Source organism: Ixodes scapularis, unplaced genomic scaffold (assembly GCF_016920785.2).
Source record: "Ixodes scapularis isolate PalLabHiFi unplaced genomic scaffold, ASM1692078v2 PGA_scaffold0__279_contigs__length_252992795, whole genome shotgun sequence".
NCBI classification, from domain to species: domain Eukaryota; kingdom Metazoa; phylum Arthropoda; class Arachnida; order Ixodida; family Ixodidae; genus Ixodes; species Ixodes scapularis.
The window spans coordinates 250,197,698-250,221,356 of record NW_024609835.1 but is presented as its reverse complement, the minus strand read 5'-3'; the positions used below and the strand labels follow the sequence as shown (position 1 = coordinate 250,221,356).

Genomic DNA, 23,659 nt, shown 5'->3' with positions numbered 1-23,659 from the left:
ATTGAATTATGTGGCTTCATCTGTATTACATTCAAAGACAATATAAGCAAAGATTATATTTTATTGTGCTGTAGCGGCGAAAATCAACTTCATGTGACCCGATGTCACGTGAACAATGCACTTCAGTTTCTTCGTTAAAATTAGCGGGAAAATGAGCGTCGCATGACAAGTCTATTTTCTCTCCTTATCCCTCCCCCAATCCAATACGGTGCCCTCCCTCCCACCTCCCTGATCACGTGACACAGTAATTCAGTCCCCCACTAAATATAATAGAGAAATTTGCGTCATCTGGGAAACTCATTCTCTATTCACCATCCCTCCCTTTCCAATTCCCTCCCCTCTCCACTTGCCTTCCCTCCCATTTCTCGCTCCCCACATTGCCCACCCTTCCTCTTTCCGTGGGACCCCGATTGGCGTTCCCCTAAATTGATAAACATATATAGGGTCTTCGCTCCCGCAACGACTGTCTTCCAAACAATATATTCTTTTCAAAAGTCCACTAAAGAGACGCTGACATCTAGCCCCCCCCCCCCCTCTCCCGCCATTGTTTTTTTTTCTTTTTTTTTTCTTTTTTACAGCGCAGCTTTTAGGCGCCCGTTTTTGGCTTGAGCGGCGTCGCCGTCACCGTCGGCGTACCCGCGTGGTGCATTATGAGTAGGGTGTGTACTTTCCGGTGTTTATTTCTGGGAAAAATCGGCGGATGTTTTTCGGTGTTTATTTATTTTCGAAACACCGGAGTATTTCGGTGGAACGTCTCACGACAAGGCTAAAATCTGTGATTATCGGTGGAAAAAAAAATGCGATTGATCACGCACAGAGAGTTCCAATTTTATTCACATATTTTATACACTTATTGTCGAGGAAGCATCTATTTCTCACGCTTGGTTATTAAAGTAGATGCAAGCATACTTCGAGAGGCTTGCATCCGTCATGGCAGCACGTTCCTTGCGGTTCACAACCCGCAATTTTGAAAACGCACGTTCCACATTTGCGCCGGACACAGGAAATCCCAAAATGTCCAGCGAGGCTTGGGACAGTAGTGGCCAGTCAGGTAAATGAAGTTTTCAAAATAACACTGGATCAACGGTGCTAGTCACAGCCTACTGGCGGTAACAAAGAAACTCTGATTTTAGGTCACTCAGCTTGCGCTCGTCTCGGAGGACCAGCCGATAGATACTCATAGGGCACAAATCCCTCTGGCAGCTCCACTTTTATGCACGGATTAACAATTTGCACGTGGAACCAGAACGACGATTCCTCCATGATGAATGATGAAAAACCCCACGCCAACAAAACCTTTTTTCCGTTTCGCCAAAAGCCCATGGAAACTAAACAGATAACAATGAACGCATCTCAGTTCTCAAAGGTCAGTAGCCCTGTACGACACGGATGTTGGCAGTGTCTTCCAGGAACCAGAGCAACCTCTGAATACATGGCTTGCACCGACATCACTTGGCCAAACGCAATGGGGAAAGGTCACGTGAGAGCGTACCCTCCACTGCGTTAATTTTTCCACAAAAGGGGGCCATGGGAGACACAATGGGGGAAAGGCGTGTGAAAGCTTAACTTCCACTGCGTTAACTAGACGCTTTTGAGCCCCAGAAAGGAGGGCGGACTGACACTGGAAGAATGCAGGATCCACGAGATAACACGTTTGACGAATCTCTACGAAGAAAGGGTTTCGCTAGGTCGGTGTTTTTCGACCGGTGTTTTTCGGTTTTTTCCAGGACGAAAATATCCAACCACCGGTGTTTTTCGGTTTTAACCGATTTTGTATTTTCGTCACCGACGGATGTTTATCGGTGTTTTTCGGTTAAAACCGGAAAATACACACCCTAATTATGAGTAAATTTTCCCGCAGGAACGTGAGGTCCTTCCGAAGGACCTCGGGTTCCTTCGGGAGGACCTCGGGAGGACCTTGGGTTTCTTCGGGAGAACCTCGGGAAGACCTCAGGTTCCTTCGGGAGGACCTCGAGAAGACCTCAGGTTCCTTCGGGAGGACCTCGGGAGGACCTCGGGCTCCTTCGGGAGGACCTCGGAAGGACCTCGGGTTCCTTCGGGAGGACCTCGGGTTCCTTTGGGAGGACCTCGGGTTCCTTTTGGAGGACCTCGGGTTCCTTCGGGAGGCCCTCGGGTTCATTCGGGAGGACCTCGGGAAAACCTCGCGTACCTTCGGTGACCTCGGGGAGGGGGGGGTCACGTAACCACGTGACCCTCCCTTCCAAGAGGTCACGTGACCCCCCTCCTCAGGTCACGTGACCCCCCCCCCCTCTGTACGCTTCCCTCCTCCTCCTCACGAGCTGCGCTCTAATTCGGCGTTACAGAGAGTGGTAAACGGCTTTCACTTTTTTTTTCTTTTTTACTTGTTGTCTCGCAAATTTGTATAATGTCAGAAGTCTATTCAAACAATATTTTGCTTCAGAGTCACGTATAGTTTTATTAAGTTAAAAAAAAAACTGGTCGAAACCGAAACCAAGAAATGTGCACTTAGTTTCGGAAAAAAGAGTTGTCCGAAGTCAAGTGGCTATCGCATCCCACCCAGTTGTTGTTTTTTTTTTTTCGTTCCTCCGCTTCTCGGACGTGTGAAGCAGACGACGACATTGAAGACGCTGCTTGAACTGTTTGACGTGCGATTGTTTCGCACTTATGTCCCTTCCCCTCGCTGTTCTGTGCTTGAAGATCGATTAGCCGGTCCCCCGAACCACAGTTTCGGAGTAGCCGTCCCAGGTTCGTCGCAACGTTGGTCCGTCATACGTTGCCACCGTTTCGTTCAGCGAGCGGTGTGTCGCCATTTTGAGGATGACGTGCATTTCTATTTCCTGTGATCTGTGCAACAACTTTTTTCGACCTCCAAATTTACAGCTTCTTGAAGCCACAAAAAATGGGGTTCGTATTCTTTTCTATTTTTAATATCGAGTGTGCGCTTTAGGTGGCCCACGACTTTGAGTGGATTTGGTATGCATCAGTTTGAACGGCACGTGACCGGAGAAAAGAAAGCGAGAGCGCCTGAAACCACCCAATTCTCGACCAGTGGTTTTTGGGCTGAAATATTACGAATTTCTAGCAGAAAATTCTGTCCTGGGTAGTTCAGCTCTTGTTGGTTAGGTTCAAATAAAAACCTCGGCGAGCATAAATAGCCTGTCAGTGTCCCTTCAAGCAACATTGGCGGTCGCCATTGCTGTGTACGAAGCACGTGATTGAATTTGAATCCTCGAGGAACAGTGACGCAGAACTCGGTTTCGACGCGTGCTGAAGCGATCTGACACCGAACACCGACGGAGCACTCGTGTCCAATAGATGGTAAGAGCACGTGATCACACAAAGGCTGACTCGGATGATTGGCACAGCTGCTAATAGATGGCACGCGCGTTTCAAAAGGGTATATAAAAGTAATGGTTCCTAACAAAATATATTTCATGCCTTAGAGAACTTTGAAGGTAAAGGTCACTGCTCATTTTTGACCCTAGTTAATCATCACAAACAGTGCGTGAAAATTACTATGATGTGCGACACCGCTCAACGAAACAATTTACTTGTATTGTGTTTGAGCCACCTCTTTTTGAACACCAATGTTATTAGTTTGTAACCGTGTTGCTTCGACGTCGTGCTGTAAGTGTGATAGCGTCGTCTGTATGTTTGTTTATCCGTTTGCTTTTATAACTTGTCGCCCTATGTACATAAAATGCCAGGTGTGCATTTTGGAACAGCGTAGAAACTTCACGGCGAGTACTCCATACTCTAATATGAGGTTTCGGCTGCCCGCCTTCCCCTTCGCAGTGCGTTGCGCTTAGGGCATAAAGAAAGTTTATCAGCACTGCCGATGAGACGCAGTTATAAACATTTTAGAGTATTTCAGATCCAAACTGGTATAGAATTGAAAGCAAATTGTGGCAGAAGTAGAAATGTTCGTTTTATTTATTTAGGGTTTTATGTTTATTAATTTATTTATTTATTTGAATACCTACATCGCTTAAAGGGCATTACAGTAAAAGGAAGGGGGCACACAAAAAAAATATACATGATCAAAACAGTATAACAAAACAAAAATGAAACGTCCGTTATACAGAGATAAAAACACAACTTTTCAAGACTCAGTGACACTAGTATATTACAGGTTTAAAGAAAGAACTGGATCTTCTAAAAGAAATGATCCGACATTGAAATTTCTACAACGTCACTGCCTAAATTATTCCAGACATCACTAGACCGTGGAAAAAAAGGATATTTAAAAACATCAGTTCCACATTTATAAGGACGAATCTTCTATTTGAATTTTCTATTCTGAGAGACACGTAAGAAGGCTGCAGGGGATAAGTTGATCTACAGATAAAAGTATTCTTAAGAAATTGTTTAAATATAAGTTTCAAACGGTGGCATTAACGCCTCTGACTCAGAGACAACTTAAGTTCAGTGGCACTTACTCCGAAATCATAACTTTCCGTAACAAACCTGGCAGCGCGATTCTGTATTTTTTCAATGTGACCTTTCAAATTAAGCCTACACGGGTCCCAGATTGTACTTGCGTAATCAAGAATGGATCGTACATGTGAAAAATACAAGGTTTCTTTTAGTGACGATGAGGCCAACAAAAATATTACGTTTAATAAGACCTAGTGACCGTCTAGCTTTTGCAGTGATATAATCAACATGTTTGTTCCAAGGTAGTTTTATGACCCACCAATATTGTATGATGAGGGAAAAAAATTTAAATTTTCCTGTGACCCTGATGTGAACACATTCCGATAGATTTAAGAACATGCTCTATTGGAAACACTAAGCCTTAATCTTATCTAAGTCGCTTTGGAGAGAAAATATATCAGCGTTACAAGAGACGTCACTGTATAACACACAGTCGTCGGCATAAAATCTTACGCTAGAAAAAAAATTTCAACTATAACATTAATATAAATTAAAACCAGGAGTGCTTCCAGCACCGATCCCTGCGGGACACCGGAAGTAACTTTTACACGCGGGGATCGGATTCCATTAACTACGACAGACTGTTTCCGAGAACTCAAATAATCAGCTATCTATCAAAAAATGTTGGGATCAGTGTTAAGCTTCAAAGTTTAAACATGAACAGAGCATGAGGAACCATACCGAACGCTTTTTTAAAGTCCAGAAAAATGCAGTCGACCTGCTTACTTTTAAGAAATGACAGTACTATATCATGATAGAATTCCGTTAATTGTGTGGTGCAGTGTGACCCCGAGCGGAAACAATGTTGAGTTGGAGCAAAAACAATTAGTTAGGGCTAGGTGATTCATAAGTTTGGTGTAAATTATGTGCTACATTGCTTTACAGGATTCGCTAGTGAGGTAGATAGGCCACTAATTCTCAGTCAGATTTTTAGGATAAGACTTATGGATCGGTACAACATTCGCACACTTCCAGTCAAGCAGGGAAAGAGCCAGAGTTTAAGGATACACTAAATATAATGACAAAGTAACAATAAATAATATCAGCACAAGGCTGCTTTGGATATCACCGGGACCAGTCGCTGAACCTTGTTTTATTTTGTTTAGCAGTTTAAGAATACTTTGCACGTTAAATTGAATTTCGGGCATGCACGCGATAAGATTAGCCGTAACATCCAAGTAAATATAGTTACACGTAGTGACATCCCAAAAAACTGACTTAAAGTAATCATTGAAGGATGCCTTTATAAACTGTCATCTGATACATGGTTACCATCTGGAATCAGAGACGGAACTCCTACAGTATCCTTGCGATAGAACCAAGTGAACATCCCTAACACCTTGGGGTTCTGATTTAGCTTGGTATTCAGCGTCGCGAAATAATTTGCTCGGGACGAAATGAGTGCACGTTTGAGAAGAGATCCTACCTTTATTAGTTTATTATATGACTTACAGTCATTCCGCAAGCGGTATTGTTTCAGTGCACGTATATTCGAACACAGCTCTTAGGCGGTCGTTCCCTCGTTTCGCGTCTTCGGCGTCGCCGTCCCCGTCGGCGTAGCCGCGCGTGTTGCATTATGAGACGCCATAGACCTATGCACCAATTCAATTCCTCGCTAAATTTAGCGAAGAAATTGAATTGGTGTGTAGGTCTGTGACGTCCCATAAAGCAACACTCCGCGTTCAGTTTCTCCGCTAAATTTAGCGGTAAAACTGACGTCACATGACCTCAACACCAATTCAGTTCACCCGCTAAATTTATCGGGAAATTGAAAGGCTGTTGAGGTCACATGAGGGCAATTTTCCCGCTAAATCTAACGGAGAAACTGAATTTGTTCATAGGTGACGTGACACAAACCTATGTGACGTAATTTTCGCCGCTAAATTTAGCGGGGGAACTGAGTTGGTGTTGAGGTCACGTGGCGTCGATTTTCCAGTTAAATTTAGCGGAGAAACTGGGGGAGAAGAGGAGGGTATGAATGAGGAGGAGGTGAAAGGGAGGAGGAGGAGGAGGTGAGGGTCCTCCGTACCCTCTCCTCTTCCGTACCCTCCCCTCCTCCTCCGACATACCCACCTCTCCTCATCCTTTTATAAATAATAGATAATATATATGTATATATATATTTATAGAGAGAGAGAGAGAGTGATGCTCTGTAACGGTGGAAAACAAACCAGGAGGATTTTATTCCACGTTTCGACCTGAGGCAGGTCTTCGTCAGGAATAGGGTTACAACAATTATGTGGTTCTACTTATACACTTCTTAAAGGGGAGAGAGTGTGCACGCAAAGAAACTAGGTAGGGAGAACAGCTCAGAGTACACAACCCAGAATCTCACACAAAAGAAGGGACGAACCCTAAGGAGGAGTTCAACATGACTGTGGTCTACAAGTCAGACCGCAGGTACAATGACGCCGACTGCCTGTCCATAGCCCCTGTCGAGACATCTCCCGGTAGCAGTGACGACGATGGCGACGAGTGCTTCCTAGGTGCGGTGGGAACCGACAACATGGCACGGCGTCAAAGAGACATATCCTGAGTTGCGCGCGCTAACCGAGCACCTCGAAGGACGACGGGGTATTCTCCCCCGTGTCTTCTCGAAAGCCCTGCCGACCTTCGTCATTCGGCAAGGTGTACTTTACATTAAGAACTTCAGAGACAACAGCTCGCCATGGCTGCTGGGAATTCTGCAGGAGTGCACTTTTTCAGATGACTCACATATGCTTCTCACGTTGAAATTTCAGCTCCGGGTCTGCCCGAGTATCGTTCTTAAAATATTTCTGATCATTAAAAGCCACGTATTGCGCTATTTCTTACGCATTGTCGCTAATATGCCTTCGAAAGAGCATACTTAAGGCGCATTCCCACCGGCGATGTAGGCAGTCGCGCGATGCGACTAGATCGCATCGCAAAACAAAAGTTAGATGGTCACACCGGCGTGCGCGATGAGCGTGTCCAACGCCTTCGTTGGCGAGCCGTTTCTCAAAAACTCTCGCTCCGAACGCCGTTGATTGGCTCAGCCGCTCCGCGACTAGATTGCATCGCAAAACAGTCGGGTCGAGTAGCGACTGCACAAATCGCGTCGCTTTTTACCCGAAATGGTCGCTTTTGCGATGAAACTTATCGCGCGACTAGATCGCATCGCCGGTGGGAACGCGTCTTTAAAGTCAACTTGATCGGCCGCTCTCTCAGCGCCCTCACCTGGATCCCCAACTTGTTTGCCCTCAGGACCGCGTCCGAAAAGCTCCGTGTCCGACTCGGAGAGCACGACACGAGCACTGCGTCCGAGTCTCCCCACGCCCACGTGGACCTGGTGCCTGACCGCGTCATCCCGCACGAGGGCTACGACGCCAGCCTGGTCAAGAACGACATCGCCCTCGTGGTGCTCCGCGGACGCGCGGCGCTAGGCAAGGGGATCGGCACAGCCTGCCTGCCCTCCGGGGACGGCGAGGCCAGGCGGCTGAACGGAAAGGCCGCCCTCGTCGCCGGATGGGGAGCTACCACAGCGGGTGCGTGCTTAGGTGGTCTACTGAACGCTGCTTCAGATATTTTATTTTATTTATTTCATTACCCTCAGGGCCCATCGGGCGTTACAGAGGGGGTGGGTACAATGGGTTTACAAGGTACAAATTTGATCATTTCACAGTACAAAGATTAGACAACAACAGAGCAAAAGAAAAAGTATAATTCACAAATTTCAGAGTTATGAAAGCAATCAATTATGGCTGCCTTGAAAGCAGAAACATCTTCAATCGCAGCGATGCGTGGGGAAGGTGGTTCCATTCTGAACAAGTTTTTGGCAAGAAAGAATCAAAAAAGATCTTAGTGCTGCAATAAGGTATGGCAACTTTGTATTTGTGATCAACCCGGGATGAAATGTATAAAGGCTGTAAAAAGATTTTTTGTTTGAGCACTTAATTATGAAAATATATTTTATAAAAAAAAATACGCGCAATTTTTTTTTTCGAAACATTAATTAAGGAATACCAGTATTAGACTTCATTAGTGACAGGCTAGCAAAACGGTAATAATTAAAGTTCATAAAAATGAACTGATCGATTTTGAACAGATTCAATGGCACCAATAAGATTACGTTGTGCTGGATCCCATATCGCAGAAGCATATTCGAATTTTGGGTGGATGAGTGTACAGTGTGCTCAACTGTTAAACATAACGCGGGAGCGGTGGCCGAAACTGATAGCAGAGCTGTCTAGCGATTAAATCAATGATGCGGCAGAGAATAAGCCGGCTCGTCTTGCGATTGTCGCCAGTCCCCGATACAATTATCGCACGACCTCCTCGTTCCTTTCTTTATCACCCACGCTTTAAATTTTTACCTGTTTGTTTTGTTGTTTTTTGCAGTCTGTTTAGTCACATCTACGCATTTACCATGCCGGGCTACCGTATCTCGGTGATCTTGCAGTTTCTCTAATAAAGGCCACCTTCTTTAAACAACAACAAAAACAATCAAAAAGCGATTTTTTTTTATCGCCGAGTCACGCATCGGTGATTGTTTCAGAGCTGGGGGTGTAACTCCAGAAAACACCAGCGGCATAAGCTTCCAGAGTGAGCCGGTAGATCGCGCATGCAGTCTCTCCGGCCACCGCTCCCGCGTTATGTTTAGCAGTTGAGTACACTGTACGGTAAAGTAGAAGCTTAAGAGAAAAAGGTGCTTGAGCAAAATTTTAACGTAAGTAGCCGAGGATGCGATTAGAATTATTAATACCATAGTTAACATGGATTTGCCATGATAAATCATTAGTGAAGTGAACTCCAAGGTATTTGTACGAAATGACGTGCTCAAGAGAATTATCGTTAATCATGTAATCAGATGATACAGAAGGGTTAACGTGGCGTGAGAATTTCGTGCTTTTAGATTTGTTAATGTTAAGGGTCATCAGCCATTTATTAGAGATAAAATAGTGACGGTGCAGGCGAGTTGGGGAATGTTAACCATGTTGAATATACCTGAGACTGGGGCAGAAATGAACATAAAAGTTGAAGGAACAGAATTGAGACGTCGTCCTGTCCCTTTCTGTTTCTTCGACTTTTATGTTCATTTCTGCCCCAGTCTCAGGTATATTCAACATGGTTAGCCATTTATTACGCCATGGAAGAGATATGGGGCCCTAAGCTGGACACTTGGCGAGAAACTCGACGAGAAATCTGGCGGGCGTGATTGGCCAACGCCGCGCTTGACCTTGGCGCCGGCCAATCATAGCCGCGGGATTTCTCGCCGACTTTTTCGCCAAGTGTCCAGATTAGGAGGGCCCATGGTCGAGATCAGATTGGAGAATAGATTGATCGGATAGGTCATTAATTTGGCGGTAAAGAACGCAGTCGTCAGCGAATAACTTTATAGAGGTCTCAATATCGTCAGGAAGGTCATTAATATATTTTAGGAAGAACAACGGGCCTAAAACAGAACCTTGAGGAACACTGGATTTTACCAAAGAAGAAGATAAAGCACAATCATTCGCTATTACAAATTGTGTGCGGTTCGTCAAAAGCATTCAACCCCTATTAAGATAGTGTCACGACTGACAAGTGATCAGGTGATAATAACTGGAGAAACTAAACGTTTAATGGGGCAAACTTGTGCCCAAAACTAAAAAGAGAACAGAATGAAGCAGAGCGTCGCGGGCGTCGAAGTCGGCGTGACAGCGGAATGGAACGCTGGGGCGAAAAACTGACTGCGGCTCGCCACGCGGAGCCTCTTATGTACCTGCGTGAGCTTCTGGAATAATCGGCGTAGAATGTTCAACGCGTAGAACATTCGGACCTCGAACACGCCAACAGGATTCTCGAATTCACCAGAAAACTAAATCGCAGGAATAACGAAAGATGCGTCGGTCCCAGGAACCGAACCCTGGCTTCTCGTGTGGGAGGCAGGCACGATAACCGCTAGGCCACGCGCGCGCTACCTACCGGGCCAGCTGCGCGGGCAGCAATAGTACGGTCAATATTTAAGGTTGCAATTTTAAGAAGAAGCAAGTGATGTAGAACTTTGTCGAATGCTTTTGCAAAATAAAGAAAGATGGAGTCGAAAAACTGACCACGATCCAGGCTCGACGTTATGTCATTTGTAAAAGAGAGCAGTTTCGTTTCACAGGAATAGTGTCTACGAAAACCGTGCTGGGAGGGGCTGAAAATTGAATTTGACTCTATAAATGTTACGAGGTTTGAATAAATTACATGTTTCAAAAGTTTACAAGAAATACTTGTTATAGAAGTTGGTCTAATTAAGAGCTGACTATGTCATTGCCGGACTTGAAAAGGGGGACCACCTTCGCCACCCTCCAGTCGCGTGGTACAGTCGAACACTCAATAAATTTCGTGAAGATATAAGATAAAATTATAGACGAGTATACTTCTGCGTTTTTTTTTTAACTTTAAGTTAATTTCGTCCACACCACAAGAGGATGAAAGTTGCAACTTCCAAATAAGGTTCCCGATTCCCAGATGCGCTACAGTACTAGAAGATGAAACTGAAAATGACCCAGCAAAAACATTGTTTTACACGTTACAACATTCCTCGCTGCGCATACCCTGGCCATCAGAAACAAGCGATATCATGCCCTTCTTCGTAGGTTTTATGATCTTCTAATACTGAGAGGGGTTACAAGATAAGATTGATGGGACCGTATTGTTAAGGAAGACGCGCTTGGCATCTTTCATAAAGATACGGTAAGCAGATAGCGTGTCCCGGTAGGCGGACCATCGAGTGGCATTGTTCGCGATTTTTGCAAAACGGAACAACCTTTTTTTTTCTTTTTTTTTTCTTGTTTTGTAGTCTTTTAAGAACAGTAGTAAACTAGGAGGAACGCTATTTGCCGGAAACTACGCGAAGTGGTATATATCCACGAATCAAAGACTCGACTTTGTTTCTTTGAATACATCCCTGTTGTGTTTGACAGAGCGATCAAAGAAACAAGGCGAATAGCTTTCCAGAAATGATCAAGCTCTTTGTTAATTGATATATTCTCCCCTTTTGTAATCTCTAATTGTCTTCGCACCAGACACTAGTCGAGTAACGTGCCCGGTTATACTGAAATGAATAGAACAGTGCTCACTTAAGCCAGGAGAATATGACAGAGATTGAACGAGATCTGGCGTTGTAGTAAGGACTAGGTCAGTGTATTAGCTGAAGTGGGACCAGTTCTAGTAGGTTGAGTAACAAGCGCTCAAAATTGTAGTCCAAACAAACGTTTATAAAAGACAGAGACTCTACTGACGTTGTAGAGAGAGTTAGTCAGGAACAAGGCCAATTGATTTCAGGCATATTAAAGTCGCCCATTAAAACTAAAGGACATCAGCTGGCTTCCTAAAGTGCTCATGCATCATACAAAATGTTGGCTGCAGACATACAAGCATGTAGGAAGCATAACACGCTTCCTGGATGCTTGGAACATGTATCTGTTCCCAATGGGGCAGGCAAGAAAGACTCCTTAGCGCAGTCTGAACGCGGCTCACGAGATGACCCAGGTAGCAGATACGCGTTAAAACGACGTTGAAAGATCGTCGATGACGTCAGGAACCACATGTCGAAAGAACGTCGAAAGTCTGAACGTCATGTCCCTTCGCCGTAATATGAAAAGGCTAATGAATGGAAAAAAGCGTTGATTTTACGTCGCCATAACGTCCCACTTAACGACCTTAGAACGTCGAGTGCACGTCTGAATTGGACGGGAAGTCAAGTGGTAACGTTATATCAACATTGACACCATGCCCCATTTAACGACCATAAAACGTGGAGTATACGTCTGGACTGAACGGAATGTCAATTGAGAACGTCATATTAACGATATCATAACGTCCCATTTAACGACATAAAATGTCGAGCGCACGTCTGTGATAACGTTATGTCAACGTCGTAATAACGTAATAAAAAAGCGCAATAATGAGCGGCCTTTAAAATGTCTGGTGCTCTCAAGACACCTATCATCCAAACTCCTGGCTTCATGTAAAAAAAAAAAAAAAAGTTTTTTTTTTCAATTATGTGACACTTCAAAAGCACTTTCTTTATCACAACATTGACCCCTCGTTATGACTCTACAAAGAGCCGTCACGTGATGATGATGAGTGATGACTCGAGGTCAACCGCGCAAGGATTAAACTCACGTGAGGCTCACTTCTAACCAGCATCCCAAACTACCTAGTTATTGGTCAGAGCCTAGCACCTCTAGTTAGGCAGCAAAACAGGCAAGGGTCGAAAGCCTTTCACTTGAAGAGACCATCCGGTGGTCCCGTTCGCTACAAGAAAAAAAAAAAAAAAGATAACTGGTTCCTTTCAATAACCTCACACCTTTTCAAAGGATAATTTTCACACTGGTGCACAATGAAATTCCTATTGAGTGATGTTCTTCAAGCAATAGGGCACCCTATTTTTCGAAAACCAGTGGCTTCGCTGTGTTTTTATAGGAGTTAAACATCTTTCTCTTTTTACTTTTTCTTCAAATGAGTTATCTCTTTGCAAATTCTATAAAAGAAATGCCCTTCTAGTGGGCCACGTCGTACAAAATCGTAGCGCGATAGGTTAAGAAACCGATTTTTGCTGTCTATTTAAAGAGCCTGCTTACTATTTGAGACATCCTGTATATACAGACAGTCCCACCTGGTAGTCAGCCTAGGAACCGCTCAGATTCTTATATACAAACCGAAACTAAGTTACAACAACGAGTTTAGTGGAACAGCTAAAGATATAGTTTATTTGACATAAAGTTTATTTTACGTAGAGATTGCGTGCAGTGAGAAAGGCAAGAGCACAAAAGTGTGTCAATGAAGGGCTGTGAGTCATACTGGGACGGGACGTTCCGTAGTCTTTTCGAGTTTTTTGAGTGGGACTTTGAATCCGATCGGGTGCATCCTCTTTGGCCGTCGATTATCTGCTGGGTGAAGCTCTGCTCTGTCTTCGTCGCCTCGATGAGCCCTTACGAATCAGGATGTTAAAACCCCAGCGACGACTGGATACTCCCATGTCATGCTTGAACGCTGTTGCTGGTGTAAAGCCGGGGTCACACTGGTCATACTTCATACAAAGGACAGTCTGCAAACAGGACTCACCGCAATATCCGTGGTTCGAATGCCCCCTGGAGAGTTTCTCCTTGAAATCATTGCCATGCGGCATCGGGATCACGGATCTCGCGGCGACTCGCGTTCGATTCTGTACGCAGACTGTCTTTTGTATGATACATCAGCCGTGTGAACCCGGCTTTAGGAAGCTCGTCTACAACGCGCTCATGGCAGCTCCAGAGCAACGGGGGAAATGGCGGCTCCTGCCAGGGGCGGTTTCTTTCGAAGGGTACGCCAATGTACTACCGGGGAAAAATGAAATGCGAACAGAGGAGCGCCTGGCTCGCGGTACAGGCTGCGCCACCTGGAAGTGAGCCTAGGGGCGAGGCTGCGTGGCCTACTCCGATGTGTTCACGCCCCTCGCTCAGCGCTCCCCAAGCTTCGGCAGCTCGCCTCTCAGTACGCTGCAAGCATCACCGCTATCTTTGCTGGCTCAGCGCGTGCGGTGCGAAGAAGCTCGCCGCACTCGCCGAGCGAGCAAAGATAGCGGCGACAGCTTTCAGCGCACTGAGAGGCGCACTGCCGAAGCTGGGGGAGAGCCAATCGAGGGGCGTGAACACATTGAAGTAGGCCACGCACCCTCGCTCCTAGGCTCACTTCCAGGCGGCGCAGCCTGTACCGCGAGCCACGCGCTCCTCTGTTCGCGTTTCATTTTTCCCCGATAGTACGTGCACTCGAAGTACTTAAACACCGATGACGTGCTGTCATTCTGGTTGCTGGCATGGTCCTGGATGTCTCCAAATCCTGCGGAAATCGAGCATTAGTTTTAACGCGACAGCGTTTAGGAGCTCGTGTCGGAGAAAATCCAACTTCGGCGTCGTCGTCGGTGAGACCAAACAATTTCGCCATGCACCTTGTGACGTCACACGTGACGTCACGGGGACGTCACAAGGATTAAAATTTCCGGCTAAATTTACCGAAAAATTTTTCTGCCAAAATTAGCGGAAATTTTTCTCATGAATTTAGCGGGACGATTTTCCTCTAAATTTAGCTGGTCGATAGGGTCATGACGTCACGTATGACGTCACATGCGACGTCACGCCACGCGATCTCACGCGGGAATTTCAAACAGCCCAAAACGCTCACGTGTGACGTCACGTGACTCGTGACGATACCGACTAGACCACACACACACACACACGCTTGCACGCCTAGGGAACGAGCGCGGGTTTATAGGAAAAGGCTTTGCGAACGGGACCTAATAGCGTTATCGCGCTCTACTCTTAAAGGCGAAGCTTAAGCGTCTCCCAAGTTTTATACATTCCACCGAATGAAAAGTGGCTTTACGAAAAGTTAAAACTGGGTAATAAAATATAACGTCGCCGGTACTAATAGGAACTTTTCGCAAAGCGTCACCGTGTTCCGCGAACCGCACTATCGGAGTCTTTGAAGCGTGCTTTTAAAGGGTACTAAACCGAAATTCGGAGCTCACAAAACAAGGCTAGACGGATAGGCCGGACGCCGCAAAACCCAAAAACATCTCTCGGGGAGCAATATCTCTAACGGATGGCCGTATTTTTGGTAATAAAATGCTCGATTGTACAAGGTCGACGAGGCCGACGACACATGGGACGTCACGATTGTCATTTACCTTCCCCTTCGCTTCGTCTCCTCGAGCTGGTGAAGCGGAGCGAGGAGGAGAAAACCGGGGCCGCTTCCCCGCATCCTCCACTGTTCCAGGAGGATCGTGACGTCATATTCCTCGATTGATCGTGGCCTTTTTTTCCATAAATACTGCCGATCGCTTGGGATATCGATGCATGAATGACGTTTTAGCGTTCGTAGAGTCCCGTTCAACGCTTCTGTGACCTTATTTTGCGCAGTCCAAATTTCGGTTCAGTATCCTTCTAAGCGCGCGCACGGGTCAAAGGCTCCGGAAGTGCGGTGCGCGGAACACGGTGAGGGTTTGCTAAAAGTCGCCAATATAAAGTCCTATTTCCGTAGATAATAAAATATAACGGCGATTCCCATGTTCTGCTGAACACGTTAGGAACAAGTACCTTTATTAGGCGAGCGTTCACGCAACAAGAGAGTTGTTCCATCGCAAAATGTGAGATTTATGATTGTGGGCCGGATGTGGTAACAAATTCTGCTCTTGTAATTTGGACGCGATTATCGAAATCGCCATTCGCGATGAGAAGCTCCCGAGGGGCGCTGCTGAAAACGAAAACATAACCACGTGGGTAGCAGGTGCTCATCTGCTGCCCACGCCGTTATGTTTTCATTTTCATTGCGTATAAAAACTTGGAATATACCTATTGCTTCATTACCCAAGCATCAAGGAGAAAGCAGGGATTGGTGTTCCACGCGCCGCACGGGCTTGCCTCAGCCAGTAGTAGCTTTTCTAAAACAAATACCTAAAACAAATGGCATCTTGCACGCGCGTTCGTCAACGCTTTATTTCCGTTATTTACTTCGAATCTTTTATACAGGGAAGCCGTGCCCGTGTGGCGCGTGGAACACCAATCCCTGCATTCTCCTTGATGCTCGGGTATAATAGCAAATTGTCTATTGTACTATTGATTGTACGCGCTTGCAGCAGCAGAGGAAGTTGAAGCCTCTTCACTCTTGGTTGTGAAAAAACTCCACCAGGCGGCGATAACCAAACTTCTCGCCGCGAATTTCCGCACGTCTCCCCGTGTGCATTTTGTCTGCGTGTATATCAATAAACCGATCTCACCAAGCGTTCGGCGCATGCGTGAAGCCGACATACTTTTGTTCACAATAGGGGGCATTCACTGGACGCCATATTTGAGGGCGATGTTTAGGGCGCATGCTGAGAACGAGCTTACATTATTAGCCAGCTAAGACCGGCAATCTTGATGGTGTAAAATGCACGTTGCAAAAGAACTGTGAAAGCTCGCCTTCAGCACGGGCTCAGCCACCACGCACACAGATATGGCCGCCAGTGAATGCTCCCTATAGGCAGGTGGCAGTGCTTGAGGTGGCTCGTGCCGTCTCTTGCTCTGCACACGCAGAACTTCAGCGAGGTTGGGACACGTGCAGAAAGACTAAAATTACCTCGATGCATTGTTGCCGCAGTGGCATAGCCAAACCGGTTAGATCGGTCTATTAGGGCTTAAAAAGTATGGTTCTTCTCAGGCGGCAACATGAGTCGAGTGCTGCTGGAGACTACCGTACCTATCCTAGCACACGAGGATTGCGCCAAATCCTACCAGGGGCTACTGGACATCGACGAAAACCACCTGTGTGCAGGCACCAGTGCGGGAGACAGAGACGCTTGCAAGGTCCGTGAATCGATTTAGTTTTGTTCGACGGTTTCATGACACAATATACAAGTGGATTCGGATTTTAAGAATACCACGATATCAGTTTGCACTCTTACATTGCTAACTTTAAACTGTTCAGTGAGTCAAACGAGACTTGCGCGCAAGAGTAGAAATACAAAAGCCTATTTTTCGGTATGACACTTAAAGAATAAAAAAGGGGTATTTCTTTTAAAAAATGACCCTTTTTTTTAGTTTCGCTTTTAGTTTCGTTTTTAGAGTACCGGTTCGTGCATAGCTCGTATTTTTAGTGGTGTATATTTAGCGCACTATGATACAGTACTTTGTGACTGCGATTCTTGCCGGAAGTTGGTGACAAGAAATACGGTACGCCCGTCCTGGAACTCGGTTACGTCTCTTGTAATCCCAATTCCTCGTCCAAAGAGTACTTGGATGCCTCCTTCCAACAGTGCTACATCAAAGGTGGCTTCTTCGGTCCCGATGGGCACAAAAACATTCGACAGCGGCGGCGAGTTTACTGGCTGGTAAGGACTCGCACTGCAGCTAACGTCGTTTGGGGATCTTCCGCCAATTGAAAAGGTTTCCGAAGCGTCAGCTTATTCTCCGCAAGGTCGATGATGGCGCCGTATTCACACACGAAGTCCATTCTGAGAATGACGTCCCTCGAACAGTCTTGCAGAACGGCGAACTCCACAGGGCAGGTTTCACCGTGAATCTCAACACGAGCAGTGCACCTGCCGACAGGTGTGATGAGATGTCCGCCGGCGGTTCGTATCTGCGGTCCGTCCCACGAAGTCGTAACTTTTCGAAGGCGACAAGAGAGTCTTCCACTCAAAATGGAGTAGTCTGCTTAGGTGTCGACGAGTGCCGTCGCGTCGTGGCCGTCGATGATAACTTTGAGGTTATTCGGCACTGTCGCAGAAACGTCGTTTTGTTTGCAGCGTTAAAGTGGGAGGGCTCCGACGGTTTTGGAGGATCTTGGCATCGTTCGTCTTCGGCAACACCACTTCCCAGCATTGCCGCGCCTAGTTTTCCCGATGGGAAGCGATGCGTGACAGGCGGTCTCGGCGACACCGGCGGAAGGGCAATGGCGAGCGCCGGTGACACGGCGAACGAAATCCTCGGCGGAGAGACGCCTCAGGAGATGAAGAGCGGCGGAGGTAGTCCTCGATGTCCCGAGGTCGCTCTCCAAGACGTAATCGACGGTCGTTGGGTGCAAACCCTCGTAGGCCCGGCTAGCGGTAGGGGCATCGTCGGCAGATGTGGTCCACTTCACCGCAGTGGTAGCACAGCGGGCGTCGATCGGCCGTTTGCCACACGTCGGTCTTCCTTGGCGCCGGTTGTTCTTGCTGGACGTACTGAGGTCCATCTTCGAGACGTCGGGGGTACGGCTGTGCTGGTGCGTCCCGTCGTCGTGGCGCAGGAGGTTGATGGGCAGCAGATTGCGGTCGACGGGTCATGGAGGCATAGTTCACCGTCGGTTGTTTCGGTAATGGCAGGTCGATGGGAGCCTTCGGCTGGAAGGCTCGCTGCACCTCCTCTCGCACTACTTCGGTCATGGAGAGCGTGGCAGGGCAATCGGCAGTTGACAGCACCTTCCTGATCTCCTCCCGAACGACGTCGCGGATGACGACAGGGAACGCTCGATGTTAGTTGCTTCGGCAGCAAATTTCATCGACAGTAGTTGGTGGGTTGCGAACAAGATTGCCGAAGATGTCGCTCTTCACGCCTCTTATCAGGATACGCAGCTTTTTTTCGTGGGTGGCCTGTGGGTCGGCGCGGCTGCTCAGGCGGAGGACGTCTTCAACGAAGCTGGTGACTGTTTCGTTGGGGCCATGCGTCCTTAAGGCCCGTTCACACTCTTGCGACTGCTTGCGACCTCTTAAACCCGGGTTCCTTAAAACTTCTTAAGCCAGAGAACACACTGGCGCCATCTATTGGGAAGCAGTGTAAACTCGGCGGTCCGGCATATTTTTTTTTATTTCTCGCGCAATATCCTTTCTTTTTTGGCTCGAAACACTTTTGTCAATGTTATAAACGAGCCTTTCTATGGGTATTACGCACATTTGACCTCGGAAATCCCGCAAAACCTTCGCTTTTGTGAAATGCAGTTCTAGGGTCACCGCATAGATGGCGCCACAATGTCAGTTTGTCCCCTCATTCTAGAAACATTTAAGAAGTTGTAAGAGATCTCGTCTCTCTCAGTCGTACTCGGTCGCAAGAGTGTGAACGGGCCTTTACTTGCAAGAGTTCTTCCGCTTGTTGTCGTCGGTGCTGGCTCGCGAAAGTCCCCTTGAGCTCGGCGTTGCAGGTATCCCAGGTATCACCGCTATCGTAGCACTACCGACGTGTGCGGCGCGGGGAAACTCGCCGCCAGTAGCAGCACTGGGCGCACGCTCTAGCTTCTACTAGCGGCGAGCTTCCTCTCGCCGCACGTGTCGCGCGAGCAATGATAGCGGTGATAGCTTTCAGCGCACCAAGGGGCGCAGTGCCGAAGCTTGGAAAGCGCCCAGCGAAGGGCGTATAGACGCTTTGCAGCAGTTGTGCATGGGCGCCGCCATAACCGACCTTCGGTTTCTGTTTCCTCTTATTCCGTTCGCTTCACTTCATTATTGCCACAGCCGGACAGGTTAGTGCCACTCTAGGTGCTACTGCCTCCTTCTCCACAGCATAGGCCTTTATGGAGGCTCGTCAACACCCGCTTCAGTGGCTCGGCATCTCAGTAAAACAAAAGGGGGTCGGCCATGGCGGCAAATCTGGCGCGTGTTTAAAGCGTCTATAAACATTGGAGTAGGGCACACGCACTCGCCCCTAAGCTCACTTCCAGACGGCGCAGCCTGTACCGCGAGCCACGCGCTCCTCAGTTCGTATTTTATTTTTCCCCGATAGTACGTTTCTACTCTTCGAGTGCCGGACGAGGTGTCGGTTTCCGATCACATATTTCCTCCCACTCTGTCTCGAAAGCGCGCCCAAATACTCTGCAAGAGGAATACAGGACACTCTCCTCATTTGCACGAGACCAAACGACGGCCGCGCCATAAACCACCCCTGGTGGAGAGGTGTATATGGCGATGCCTCTCTCCCCCTTCCTCTCGTCGCCAGAACACATGAAGGAAACGCCTCGGAATGCAGTGCGGTGGACGGGGTCGAGGATGCGAAAACGGTTCCGCTGCCGCAGTCACGCCTGTTTCCGCACATCTTCGTTATCGACTTTTTCTATGCATTCTCGGGGTGTGTCCTGTATTCCCCTAGTAAAGCATCTGGCGCGCCAGTGATAATATAGACTTCCTTTCTTCAGAGCACTCTGAAAGCACTGCAAGCCCGTTGTCACGTGATCTTTTGTTTCTTTCATATTTCCGTTTTTTTTTATATAATAAAAAGGAGCACTCAAAGCGTATCGTGTAGCAAACAACTTATTTTGATATTTCTTAACGCGCTCTACAAATTTCCAATTCACGCATACGCCCCTAAACGAATAATTAAAAAGTTAGCTTATTTATGTTAATTCATTAAATAACTAGGCGCACTAAAAAAAATAGTGTAATTTTCCAAGACGCCCGCTAACAACATAGAGTTGGTTTCACTCCCGCAGAGCGCTCTGTTCTAGTCAAAGGTTGGTACAAGTTATCTCAGACACCTTGCATGTTATATTTACTGTAGCGATACTTACTTTGTAACTAAAAGTATTCGCCAAATATTCTGCAAAAGTAGGACGCTCTTACTTAATAACAGGTTTATCCATGTCGAGAACCTCCCTCGATAATCACTGTTGACCGACGCAAGTGAAACCACGCAGGGAGACTCCGGGGGTCCGCTGATGCTCCCAGACGAAGACCAGAGGTTCTCTGTGATCGGAGTCACTTCCTTCGGGGTCCAGTGCGGAGACTCGGACTTCCCCGGAGTGTACACCAGGGTCAGCCGTTACCTGAAATGGATTACTTCTAAACTAGAAACACTGGGTGCCTCGTAGTGCTGTTTCCAACGAGCACCGCTTACTGTCAGGCCAAGCAACGCTGCAAGTCATGACAAGCCGCACGTGAATAAAACACCGCGACAAGGGACATTTTAAAAAGGGTGTAGTGGTTACACCCACCGGAGTGTAACGGGATTGTCCCATATAATGCACCCCAAATGACACCCGTACTAGTGGTGTATGCATACACCCATTTAGTGGTGCACATATGCTCTTTTCCCTACACCCCTAGGCGTTATACACATCATTCATGGGTGTATTAATATTCTTTCTTACGCCATCTCCACTTATTGCGAGTACAGATACACCCTATTCTAGGGTGCACAAATATTCTCTTCCCGACACCCTCACCACCTTGTGGGAGGGCATGCACACTACATTCATGGGTGTACAAATGTTCCGTTTCTTACACTATCGTTACTTATTGGGAGTACAGATACACCCTATTCTAATGTGCACAAATGTTCCCCTCCTTCCAATCTCATACGAGTACGTGCATGCTCCATTCATGGGTGTTCTATTGTTCCCTTTCTTCTACCATGATCACTTATCGGGAATATTGATACACCCCAATTTCGGGTCCATATATATTCCCCTCCTTACACCCTCACCATCTTATGGGAGTACATGCACACTCGATTCACGGGTGTACTATTGTTCCCTTTCGTACACCATGACCAATAATCGAGAATACCGGTACACCCCATTCTACACTGTTAGCGAAAATTTAATATTCACCCTGTTTACACCCCATTTTCACTCCTTAGCATGTTCTTACACGCTCTGCTAGTGATAAATCGTCATACAATTACTTGGGGTAGTAAAAATTGGTGTTTCAGTTTCGGTTTACACGACTAGGCGTGTAAGCAACACTGAAAACACCCCAGGCCAACACCCCAACGCTGCCCCAAAACGTCGAGCGCCATGTTGCTTTTGCCTCGAAGCGGTACGGCGGTCTTAGGAGTCAAAGGTGAGTGTTTGATTTTTTTTTTTCAAGTTTGTATAGAACGTAGCACGTCTCAAATTTTTATTCCGTGCTGTTCAAGGACGTCAGATTTGCTTTGAGCAAGCTGGCTCAGGTCTCTATCGTGTATCACGCAATATCGTTAGGCCCGATTCACGCAGCCGGCGTTCAGCCACCCCGACGATTGGAAACGACTTGACTGCTTGCCGGTTCTTTTGCGCGAGCTTTCGCTCGGGCGCTGAGAACCGTACAAACTGTGGTGCGCAAAGCTAGCACAATTAGGCACGGCAATCGTCCCGCTGGAAGATGCAGAGAGCGGAAACCGAAGACACCGTCGCATGAAAGTGACGAAGCCGCTATCCTGCGCTGATCGTTGTCCCGCCGCTCTCACCGGCACTATCGACACTTCGCTGCTGGGTGTCTCGTATTCCGACGTTGTAGAGAAACTTAAGCGCGAGGAGTCTCTATATTGTTTTCTGGCTTCCACCTGCGTGGAGGAAACACGATGGCAATAAAAACATACGCTGTCAGTCAGTCAACTTGGACAATCCCCCTATTGTCTCTCCATCCTATTGCATTCTTTCACTGCGTTTGTGGCAACAACGTTTCCCCAGTGTGAAAGCTTTCAGTCACAACGGGCTACAAACTGTGTTGTGCATTGCATGCAGCCCTGAGGGAATTCTTCACCGGAGACACCAGCACATTAGTTTTATTGGTAAGGTGACCGGCCACTAACGTGTTTGGCAAATGAAGCGATCACGGGTAAGTAGAAATGCAAACAATGTTGAATTAATATTAAGGTGGTTGTAGCCAGAGCCTGCCAGTTGAAATTTTTAAACAGCAAGCTTTAACAGTATAGTCTGCGGTAACTTCTTTTTGCACTTGGGATTGCAATTTTAAACACAAAGCCACTCCACAAAGCTGTCGAAAATCGTGTGAACAACAGCAGTCATCGTCCCCGGTTCGGTTGAGCGAAGCCTTAGCTTGATGAAAAGAATGGTGGTCTATACTTGGTTGTTTCAATCACAACCTCGCACAGCTGAACACACAAACAAATCGGGGAAATATATCCTTCACTGGCTTGCAAATCGTAGCACACAAGCAGGGTACATAGCAGAGCAGAAAACACTGGCAATGAGCACACGGAGGCATGCAACTTCCTTTCTTTTTTCCCTCGGCATATGATTGGTTTGCTGCAGCATTCCGTAAGCACGTCGACACTCGAAAGTTGAGCCTGATCTGTCTTGCAGTGCCTTGCGAAACGGCAAGTATCGCCCACCTTTCCGCAAGGCACTGCAGGGCTCGCAAATGTGTGAACAGTGCTTTGCAATGAAGGCCATGATCGGGCAGCAGGTGCCCATCTAAAGACATTTAATATTGATTGGCATTGAACTAAGCTTTGGGCTTCATCCCGTAGTAAGCATGGGTGAGGTGTAATTCAAAAAAATTTGATGTCCGACGAGTTTAATACTTTGTGGTGCTTTCCCATCTGTTTCGGTGTCACGGAGTGGGGTCAAATTAATAAAAATAAATCAATGATCCACTCTGAGGATAAACGAGAAATTACGGGAAAAGAGCAAAAGAGCTAAGTTCGACCAGTGACTAGCGCTAGGTCCACACCTGGTGTATAATCAGTAGAGAAAGACAATGACACAGGGAGGATAAGCAAACAAAAGATTAGATTTAATAAAGTGAAAAACTAAGCTGTACACAGCAATAGAGCACTCAGCAGAAACCACACTCCAGCTCAACGCTATGGAGCCCAGCGAGCCAGAAACTAATACTAAAAAGACTCGACGCTCATAAAACAGGAACAAGCCAACAAAACAGTGACGAAAACCCGAAACTAACTAACAACGAGAGCAAACCGAGATGGAACTCGAATGTTGCCGTTACACACATGGGATAATCCCCCAAAACAGTCGTGACAGAAAGTAACACTGCGTAAAAATCTTCCCAACGTTCAACAGTTCGTACTTCAGAGCC

At 46.9% G+C, this 23,659-nt stretch overlaps 1 protein-coding gene across 1 annotated transcript; it reads left to right on the top strand.

Moving 5' to 3' along the window:
- Window positions 1–16,598: 16,598 nt before the first annotated feature.
- On the top strand, window positions 16,599–20,706 carry LOC8039638 (proclotting enzyme-like). The gene is made up of 2 exons (XM_029979126.2): window positions 16,599–16,736; window positions 20,533–20,706. Exons 1-2 carry the CDS (start codon window positions 16,599–16,601, stop codon window positions 20,704–20,706), a joined length of 312 nt encoding a protein of 103 aa, XP_029834986.2.
- Window positions 20,707–23,659: the final 2,953 nt, after the last annotated feature.